Source organism: Phalaenopsis equestris, unplaced genomic scaffold (genome assembly GCF_001263595.1).
Source record: "Phalaenopsis equestris unplaced genomic scaffold, ASM126359v1 Scaffold207535, whole genome shotgun sequence".
NCBI classification, from domain to species: domain Eukaryota; kingdom Viridiplantae; phylum Streptophyta; class Magnoliopsida; order Asparagales; family Orchidaceae; genus Phalaenopsis; species Phalaenopsis equestris.
The window spans coordinates 146601-157847 of NW_018226858.1; the positions used below are offsets into that span (position 1 = coordinate 146601).

The window sequence follows — 11247 nt, forward strand, 5'->3', positions numbered from 1 at the left end:
ACAGAGTTATATATCACTGTGTGTGTGCCGCAAGCCTTGGCCTGTTGGTGGCGGGGTCACTGCAAGTCTCCTCAGGTTAAGAGTTCGATCTCACCGTAGCGCGGGACTCTGGAATTTTAGGCACATGGCACGGGCTCCCATCATGAGGCCAAAAAGCGCATGTGTTTGTAAATCTATCAGAAATAAAAATCCTTTATGTAATATGTAGTGGTGATAATATACAGTGAATAATGATGAAGATATAAAATGACGAGTTATTGCATTAATAAAAATATTACTACCAATGCTGTCTGAAAAGAAAAAATCAGCATAAGAACATTTCTACAGTCAATGTAAAAGAAAACTAGTAGAAAACGTTGAAATATCAATAAAAGTAAAACCTTAAAAGGTTACAACACCTCAAATTCAACGCTCATAAGAAGTCGCTCACGCTTTGTTGAAAATATCACAAATTGCAACTTTTAGGAGTAATGCATATAGGGGGAAAAAAAAAGAGCTAGCAAACAAATGCTAAAAAAAGGCATGAATAATTACGTTAGTGGGATAACGATCTATTTTCAAAAGAATGGAGCATACTTTCAGATCTCCAAAACCTTTCTTTATCTTTCATATCGCCCTTCATACAACTTTAAGCTTGGCCCAAAAGTTAGATGAAGATATGGACCTGTCTCGGTTAAATTTTGGTAGGGTAGATGGAGTAAGCTTTCAGCCATATGATTTTAGAGAAATTTACATACATACCACACAATTCTTATGAATTTACATCCTTAACATCTGTAGTTTGATATTCACACTCGTAACACTTCAATTTCATAAACCTATACATAAAATGAAATAATTCACTTTTACAAAGACAATGATGGTGGTATTTTTTATATGAAGCTAAAGATTTAAGTTGTATGCATGTAAATATGAATGTTTAGGCGTTAGATATGTAAATAAATTAGATGTATGTAGATGCCCCTTGATTTTAAAGGTAATTTTGTTAATCTCTTGGAGGATCTTGGTCTGCAAGACCAAGAAAATTGGATTGGAGTTTTAGTCAAAGCAAGGATAAGAAGACTGACACGGGAGCATCCTCCCCTCCAAAGTCATGGGATCCGGGATCCAGGATCCCATCCCGGATCCCATGACACCTGATCGCAGGAATTATGCGATTGGAATCACGAAAACTATAGTTCAGCAACCCTGGGAAGCCTGAATAAGAACTTTTCGTCCAGAAAGGAATATCTGCGAGAATCCATGCTATTTTGACTAGTTTTTGTTGCTTTTTTTTTCCACTAATTTGGGCTCTATTCTTTTAGGAATCTATCTGTGTTGTTTTTTTCTATTGGAGGGACTTTTGTTTTGTTTGTGAGTTTTTGAGTGTGTAAAACCTGATTTCTACCTTAATGAACTACTGTATATTTTTCCTTTTGCATTAGCCTGTAGCTTGTGCAGCAACAGGTGAGGAACCTCTTCAACATCCGTGCCTCATTATTTCGACGCTTTTTGTGCTGTTTTGAGCCAAGACAGCTGTTAAATGCGCTGGACATGCTGCCCAACAATAGATTTTATCTCCTCCTCCCTTCCAAACGTCGTCAAACTCTTATTACATTCCCTCACTATTCCACAACCACTTTCCTACTAAATCTACTTCCTAAATGCCTTCTAGGAGCCCTAGAATGATATCATCTGGTATCAGAGCCCAACAACAAAAATTTTAGGGATTTGTCATTCCTCCGCCTATCCAAAATTTCACATAACTTAAATCATCGACCAACTCAATACTCTAGCCACAATTCCCATAATTTGTAGTCCTAAGTCTGAAATTTTCAAAATTTAATTTTCCTACCTTCACTAAAATTTCGCTGCAATCCTACATCCATCGGAAACATGATCATGAGAAAAGGAGGTTATGCCGCCTAGGAGAAATCTCCAAAGAGGGGTCCACGAGTTTACCATGAGGATATGCATCGGAAAATCCTCCAAATAAAGCAAAGGCTTATCACCTTTTAGAGAAGACAATCCAACAAAATCACCTATATCCATTACAGTGGTCGCTAAATCGAGAGGAAGAAGTGAATCCCATCCACCACACAACTTTTAGTGATGAAAAAACAATACCCGACGATTTGAAGTTAAATATCATGGTAGAAACCAAAATGTTGGACTGAAGATTTGACTTGTGTGAAGGTCGCATGGATCCAAACAAATTCATTGAGTGGCTCCAGACAATAGAACGGGTCTTTAAATATAAGGATATTCCAACTAAAAAAAGGGTTAGGCTAGCAACTACTGAGTTAAGGAAGGATGCTTCTTTATGATGAGAGAACTTGATGCATCTTCGACAGCGAGAAGGGAAGACTAAAATTACTACCTGGTGCAAGATGAAATGTAAGATACAACACAAATATCTTTTCTTGTATTACCAACAAGATAGTTCATAAGACTCTAGAGATATTCTTCTATGGAGGAGAACACGGCTGAGTTCAAGCATCTTATATTGAAATGAGAACACCCTAACTCGATATATGGGAGTATTGAGACCTTCCATTAGCAACATAGTACAGTTACAACCATATTGAACATTATAAGATGTTAAAACCTAGTTTTGAAGATGGAGAAACATCATCACCACATACCGGCACCTCTTACAGACAGAGTTCAACCCCGGGATCAAATAACAAGAGTACACTCAGTGGAGCATCCTAAAAAACCCCACTTGAGGATAGATCAATCCAATGTGGAGAAAAGGTGGAGCCCACCAGCACTACCAAATATATCCCTGTCACTAAATGTTTCAATATCACGAGTTTGGGCATGTGGCGTCCAAATGCCTAAACAAGAGAACGATCTCTTTCACTGAGTAGAGTTTTTGAATGAATGGACAGTAACATAAGAGAAAATGAAGAAATCAGAGTGAAGCCTCAACTTCCAACTAACGAGGGAGAGATATTAGTGATTCAAGCTGAGCCTAAAACGGAGTTCACAACATAATTAAAGTTAATTGTCCTAGAAGATAGTGAGTCTAAGTGACTGGTGCTCGAAAAGGACAAATCTTGTTGAGAGAGTTGTTGGATATCATGCTGACACTTTACCTCATGGATAACTACCATTGAGATCGTAGATCTCATTCCGGAGTTTTTTCTGCCAAACAAACTTGCCTACGAGATGAGAACATTTGAGTATGAAAAATTGCCATGTTACACACTTGATGGATAGAGATTTGATTCATGGGAGTACAAGTCCAAATGCACTTTAACTTTGATTATGCCAATGAAAAATAATTTTTTATTCCATCAGGACGTACTTGGGAAGGGCGTGTGAGTTTTAAGGTTGTCTTGGGTAGAGGTGAGCATAGACTTTGTAGTGGGGCTCTCTCAGCTATAGCAGTGCAACGACTTTGTTATGGTAGTAGAATGATTCCAAATACTTCTTGAGAAGAAGACAAAGCTCCTACTTGGGATAATGACGTGGAAGCATCCGTCAAATTCACAAAATTGAGGATCCAGTGACTCCCAATCGTGGGAATTACATAACTGGAATCGCAAAAAATGGGAGTTCCACGACCCTAGGAAGGACGAATAGGAACTTTTCGTCCGGTTGGAAATATTCACAGAAATCTTTGCTATTTTGACTTGTTCCCTTCATTTTTTTTTTCTAATGTGTTTTTTTCTATTAGAAACCAATTTATGTGTTGGTTTTTTTTCTTTCAGTTGGAGGAACTTATATTGTGAATTTTGGATATTGTCATATCTGATTTCTACCCTAATGGGCCCTACTGGAGTGTTGTATCATTTTCTCTTTGCAAGTTGTGTGTATGTAGCATGTGCAAATGCAGGTGATGACTCTCCTCGATATTCACACCTCATTATTTCGACATTATCTTTATTTTTTTTCAGCTGGGACAGCAGCTGGATACGCCGGATCTGCTGCCCGACAGGAGATTCTATCACGTCGCCCCTTCCAAATGCTATCAAACTCACATATTTCATTCTCTCGGAATTCCACAACCACTTTCCCACTAAATCGCCTTCCTAAATAGCTTCTAGGAGCTCAGAAACGGTATCAAAGATAACAGGATGTAAATCTAGGGTATGATTGTAGTCACATTCCTTAATGAGCTGTAGCTTGAAAAGATATTCCATTGCAGCTTTGACTTAATCTTGTTCCTGAAAACTCCAAGTTAAAGAGAGAATATGAAAGATCCAGTTTCCAACCAATACTTCAGAAAGAGGGCACAACAATGTGGAAAACAGAGCGAGAGAGAGAGAGAGAGAGAGAGAGAGAGAGAGAGAGAGAGAGAGAGAGAGAGAGAGAGAGAGAGAGAGAGGGATATATTGCATTAGAAAGAAGGTTTGATCTTTAGTTCATTAGTGACGTAAAACGGAAAGGCCATGGTTGACGATTTTTTTTTTTTTTTTTTAAAAAAAAAAAAAAAAAAAAAGATATGTTTTTTTAATTAGATAATTTTTTAGGTCATTATCATGTAATGATTAAATCATCAATGTAAAAACATATAAAAATATAAACTTAATTTTTTCATTAAGAAAATAATCTTCAAAAATTTAGGTCAAAAATTATATTTTGAAAATTGTTATGTTGTCATCATTATCACCATCATGAAAGAGCAACAATATGTAATACTCTCCTTTAACATAGGCATAATCTAGTATTAAATGTTTGGCATCCTCCCCTTTCTCTCCACCTTTTAAGACTTAATTTAAAAGAGTTTTGGATGCTTTACAAACAATGATCCCTTCAATAAACAACAACAACAATAAGCCTTTATCCCACTAAGTGGGACCTGATACATGAAATCTTTTCTCCATTGTGTCCTATTGAGAAATCAACTACGCAATTAAATAATAAAAATTTTAGACTTTCCATTTACTTCGACGAATTTATGAAATAATTTGTATTTTAATTCAGAAAAATAAAGAGTATTATTAGAAAATAAACTTGGATTGAAACGTGAATAAATGTTGCTTTTATTCAATGTAAATGTGGTTTGATGGCTCTCTTATTAGGCTACTTTGGTGAGTATCGATAAAAAAATCTTTGTATTTTCATGTTATTATTCTTATGAATGATACTATACCACTTTTCCATTATCATGTTCATTATTCATAATTATCTCCTTTTCCATCATGATTTAATTTGATCTTCATTCCTCCATATCGATTAATTTCAAAGGTAAGAGATTGGATATCTGTTACAAGGTAGATAATTTTTTTAGAGATTTCTCCTCTCATTTCAATAGTTGTTTATGTTATTAGTAGCTGTCAAAATCCCCTCATGGCTCTATTCTCTTTAAAACACTAAATTTTTTCTTTGCCATCAATCAAATAAGTTTTTTAAAATGTGTCAACCTTTTTGAAATATTATTGCAAAAAATAGTTATCTCAACTATCTTTAGACTACTTCTATTTTATTTGCTTTCCTGCTTTTTCTTCCTTTATCAATATGTTATTTCTTCCACCTTAATTTTACTTTCATCAACCAAAACTTACACAAGCATTTTAAACTCTGAGAACAGAATTCCTCAAGTAATGGAATATGACATGAAATAAGAAGGCAACTGTAAAAATTTAACTTTTCCATAACAAAATACAATTTTTTTAAGTACAATATGCCATTCGAGGTAACTTAAAAATGGAATCATCTACATTAAAGGGTGTCAAAAATTGATCCGACATGTCAACTCGACTCAAAAAAATTGTATTCCGGTTGGCCCAAATAATTTTTGGGTCAGATTCAGGTTAAGAAACCAAATCAATTTAATTGTTTGAGTCAGGTTCAAATTGACACGCCAACTTGAAATTGACTCGAAATTGAACCGTTAATCAGAAATTTACTCGAAATTAATCTGCAAACCTAAAATTGCCCAGAGATTAACTCTAAATCAAACTGAATTACTTTTATGCCATATGTTAAATAGGACGGGTTTGGTCAATGGGTTGAAAGTGGGATGAGTTCGGGCTAGACTTTCTGATCCGTTTAATATTCAGCTATGGAATGCGTCAAACAGTTTAGGGTTCGGTCAACTTTGTGTCAAACCGAAGCCCAAACCACGAATTCGATTTAACAACCCTAATCAACATGTAAGAAATTAGTCATCAAAGTAGAAATAACAAATATATAATAGCTAAAATGCATACAAATGAACACCCACTACTCTATATCAACTGACCATCAAACTAAATGACACACAATCAGTTAACCTAAACAAAACAAATATGGATAAAAAGAGAAGGTTTCAACTTTTCCTTACCTCGAGTTAGTGAACCACTTGATGAGATGTTGCAGCCTATCAGTTGACCTGATATGACATAAAAACCTTAATTTGCCTCATTGTAACCTTATATATAACACATTTAATGCAACATTTAATCTGATTCCATATTTTTTACAGGGAACATAAATTAGCTTAGGTTAGCCCAACTTAGCTTAAACAAATTGTTGGGTTAGTCTAGTAATTTGGTACATGTAATTAGCCTAAAATAGCTGATCTGCAATGAATAATCCATATGGGTGGAGATCCTTAATCATTGCTCCACCTTCAATTTAACTCATTCAAATCAAATTGAAGATGAGGGAACTCCCTCGTTCCAATCCAAACTTGGTCTCTTGTCATCTTTCATTGAAAGAAATGACAACTACAAATATGAGTTAATAAAGAATGAAAGGAGGTTAGGTTTCATCCTCCTTGCTTCAAAAGGCATCTTACTTCTCATGGGCAAGGAGCTTTCCTAATTAAATTGCTTAACAACTTTATAATGACATTGATTTTGATTGCCTAGGTTCAACAACCTAATTTCAACAAGGTTACACATTAAAGGAAAGAAAGAGATGAGAGATATTGGGTGTACTTCTATAGAAAGTGAGGGATCTAAATTCTTAAAAACATACATTGGTCTCTTCGCTTCCGCAACTATCTGTAAATAATTTAGTGGTTTAATGGATTGATGGATGATGAACTTTTGTTCATTTAAAAGGGCAAACATATGCCGTAATAATAAGCTTTGATACTGAATCTAACACAGAACATCTTAGGATTCAAAATTTCCTAAAGCAGATAATGGATAAGATTCACAAAATGAAACACACAATATCAAGCATTAACTCAAAGACAACGGTAGTATAAGCATAAACAAATCCAATATGCACAAAACTTGAACTACGAAAGTGAAAATTGAGAAACCATTAATAAAATACTAAGTTAGAAAATGAGAACCCATTAACATTCTTCTCTATCCCATAGTACAGAGTATTATGACATATAACACTATTTACACAAGCATTATCAATAATTTTCTCATAGCTCGAAAAAGGGTACATTTAAAACAATGAAAGTGATTCTATCATTCAAAGTATGAAATTTATGTTTAACAAAGTAATTAGATTAGGAGACCAGATAAGATTATTTTGTTCAATTTAGATTAATATGAATGACCTTTGATTAACAATCATACATCAACATTGATAAACATATACCTTTTAAAAGCCCAAACATTTCAAATGGGAAACAATAATAAAGTCTAGTAGAATTTAAATTAGTATGTCTTCACATATTTCATAATTAAAGAAACGAACAAGGAGTCTAACTTATAAAGAATACTTTAGATTATGAATTACTAGAAACAACTAGAAGAAACATATTCATTAAATGAAATTATAAACAAGAAATTGATATCCCATATGGTAATAAGTTGAAACATGATAAAAATGAAAGCTAGGAGTCAAAGGATAACCATTGGTTCCTTCCACCATAGGATATAAGAAGACTCATGGAGAATGGCCTTGACGTGTCAAACATCATGCAGGATACATAGAAATGGAGGTACATTACCTAACAAATAACTATATTTTCCTAAAATATACTCCAAAGTTACTTAGCGACCTCTTGAACAATGAAAAGTTGCACATTGAACAAAGTTGTATGCATCATGTACCAGTCAAGAACGTTATTAGATTACGGGGCTGTTGGGTTTGCTGAAAAAGTAATAGAGTAAAATAAATGTAATTCAAAAGTAATGTTTTGTATTTAAAATACTTTTAAGTTATTTGGTTCACTATAAAATAAACGTAAAGCATTATATTTTTTTTGTTTGGTTTGAAGTATATTGGAAATAATGTATTTCAAAACATATAAGGTATTATTGGCGGGTGACTGGTGGCGAACGACATCCGGCAACAACAATTGGAAATTGACACTAGCAACTGGTTGCAGCGGCGAGCAGTAGCTCTGGGGGCAGGAGGGGGCAACAATTGACCAATTGTGGGCGGCGGTGACAAAAAAAGGTAGTGGCGACTGCAGACGACGACTGGCAACTACGGTGAAGGTGGTGGGTAGCGGACAACGACCTATGACGTTGGGTGTTGTTATCGGCGGTGGCAAGCTAGCAGCCGTGGGCTGGTGGTAGTGGCGAAGGACAACAATGGCAACAACCAACAATAGCAGCAGACAATAGTGGTTGTAGGAAGCGGGCATCGACGGTGGCGGCGGGGTCAGGAAATTGTGGGCAGCAGGTGGCGGCCTGCAAGAGACAGAGGGCGACAAGCGGGAAGAAGTGGCAGGGGCAGGCAACGACCAACGGTCAGGCAACGACCAACGGGCAGTGTCCGATGTCATCCAGCTGGTGGCAGCTATGCAACAACCGGCAACGGCCGCCGGCCTGCTGATAACATGATGTAAATCTCAAATTCGATCAAATCGGTTGAATTCTAAAATTGGCAAAAATTAATTAAGGTGTAAATTTCAAACTCATTCATGCTTTACACTTTATTTGTAATTTTTCATATCAAATACTTAATTTTCTAAAAAATCAGCAAAAGAATTACAGTACACTACAAATTTTCCAAACCAACAACCCCTAAAGTATCTTATTAGATTGCTCAAAATTCTCCTTTAAATTTTGCATGACATCACGATCACGAAGCTAATTAAAGTTTTATGCTTAGAAAACATGATCATAAATTTATTTTATATTTTTTTGGTATATTATGTTAAAATGAAGAAAGGATTGCGAGGTGATTTAAACAATGTAGTGGTGGAATTGGAACCTCTCATGAATTCATCATGATAAGATTGGGACATGATTTTTAACTATGAAATGATTGAAGCAATACTACATACCCAGGGAGGATTGTCAGCATATGAGCCAATAAAAGCTGTTACAGCCATATATAAACAGATAAGGAAAAGAAATGGAGACTGAAGAGAAGAAGCTAACGGACAAAAAGGTGAGAAGCTAGTTATGTAAAGAAGCACAAAAGAGAAAGTTGTTATCAAAAGAAGCAAAGAGGTTTCAAAAAGTAGGTGGATGAGAAGAAAATAGTTAACAAAAGCTAATACTACAGAATTGTTGGATATTTCAAAGATCCACATCTGTGGCTTGCCTGCATTCTCATCCCCCTCAGCATCCCATTTGGCACCATTTGGCAAATGCCACTGATATCAAATACAAAGGTGTTAAGAACCTACTTAGTTATTAAATTGGATACAGTTGCATTGCTTTGAATATAAAAAAAGGAACAAAAAGTCAGTAATCCTAAGCAAATCCCTACAGTAGGGCATAAATCCAACTCAACTACTAATGCACAATGATATCTGTCGAGAATAGTTAGCATTTACCAACAGGGACAAGTCTAATGATCTACAGAAATTTTGGATATTTCGAAGAGCCACATTTGTGCCTTGCCTGCATTCTCATCCCTCCTCAGCATCCCATTTGGCAAATGCGACTGATATCAAATACAAAGATGTTAAAAACCTATTTAGTTATTAAATTGAATGCAGTTCCACTGATTTGAATATAAAAAAAGGGAACAAAAAGTCAGTAATCCTAAGCAAATCCCTAAAGTAGGGCATAAATTCAGCTCAACTAATATTGCACAATGATGTTTGTCGAGAATAGTTAGCCTTTACCAACAGGGACAATTCTAATGATCAACAGAATATTAGCAGCCCACATTTTCAATCCTTTTTTTTTCCGCAATATTGGTAAAACGTTCAACAAAAATAAAAAGTAAAGAAAGAAAAGAAGAAGAAGAAGAAGAAGAAGAAGAGAAGCGCACCTGCAATTTGCTCAGCTACTCCGCCAAAGAAGATGAAGAAGTAGGAGGAGCGTGCTTGACGACAATGGGAGGACGAAAAGCCGTGCGTTCCTTTTCCTCTTGCTTCCTCGCATTGTGCATCTCCTCTGTCTCCACCACCACCAGTCTCTTCACCTGCATATTAGTCTCATCAGTCGAAGCAATGCGATCGAGCTTGAGATCAACGTCAATAAGCTCTACACCGCTATCGAAATTACTTGGTTGAGCATTCCGAGGAGTGAAGGGGTAGTGCGGTGAATGACGGTGCGGTTGCAGCGGCGGAGACGCATGGCAGCAAGAGTTCTGCGGTGGAGCTTGCGTGTGCCAGGGAGGCCACGGACTAGGGTTATGAACAGCCGAGGGCTCCAGGCCACCGGAACCCTAGCCTTAAACGCGTTGAAGGCGCTCCCGCTCATTATCGATGCTCTTCTTCCACTCAGCCACGGGTTAATTGCACCACCAAGGACTTCGGTTTTATTTATTTTTTTCTTTCGTTGTTGTTCGCACATATATTAGGGCTGTCAAATAGCATGATCTCGTTCGTTAAGTAAACGAACCGAACACAAATAATTTTTGTGTTCAATCATGTTCGACTCGTTTTAACTATATATATATATATATAATACTATATATATATATATATATAAATTACATATATATATACATTTATTATATAATAAATTATATATATTATTTATATAATAATATATTATATATAGTTATATAATAATTACATATTATGTGGTAATGTGATTAATGACTTCTTTTGCATACATTTGGTCCAGATTCGAATTCAACACTTTACATCTATTTTTTCAATTTAATTTTAACGAGTCAATTTTGAGCCGAACACGAATATTTAAATTGAATCGAACACGAACACAGTGTTCACGAGCAGTTTCGAACGAGCCGAACAAAAGCTCGCTCAAGCTCGGTTCGTTTACAACCCTAACAGATATATCACAAAAATCTTTTAAGATTTAGGGCTTAGATATGGCATACATACATACTAATTATATATATATATGTAAAATTAAAATTTAGGTGTTTGATAGGTGTCTGCATTTGAATATGGCATACAATTCCTTTTCAATTTTATCTTATTTTGCAAAAAAAATTTATTGATACATTTCAATAATTTAATTATTTTAGATTTATTAAAGATGT

General features: G+C 35.5%; 1 protein-coding gene across 3 annotated transcripts in view; it reads right to left on the reverse strand.

Annotated features, from left to right (window-relative positions):
* Positions 1–10571, reverse strand: part of LOC110036507 (50S ribosomal protein L30) — a 16129-nt gene extending 5558 nt beyond the window's left edge. The window contains exons 1-3 of one of the 3 annotated variants that reach the window (XR_002295235.1): positions 10299–10571; positions 10063–10215; positions 6257–6304 (exon numbers count right to left, since the gene is read on the reverse strand). Coding sequence is in view for 2 of the 3 variants with exons in the window: in XM_020740970.1 (XP_020596629.1) it covers positions 10078–10215; positions 10299–10496 (336 nt within the window). In the remaining variant the exon portion in view is untranslated. Of the gene's footprint in view, positions 1–153; positions 174–6256; positions 6305–10062; positions 10216–10298 lie in introns of those variants that run through there. The other 2 variants (XM_020740971.1, XM_020740970.1) reach the window with 2 other exon arrangements.
* Positions 10572–11247: the final 676 nt, after the last annotated feature.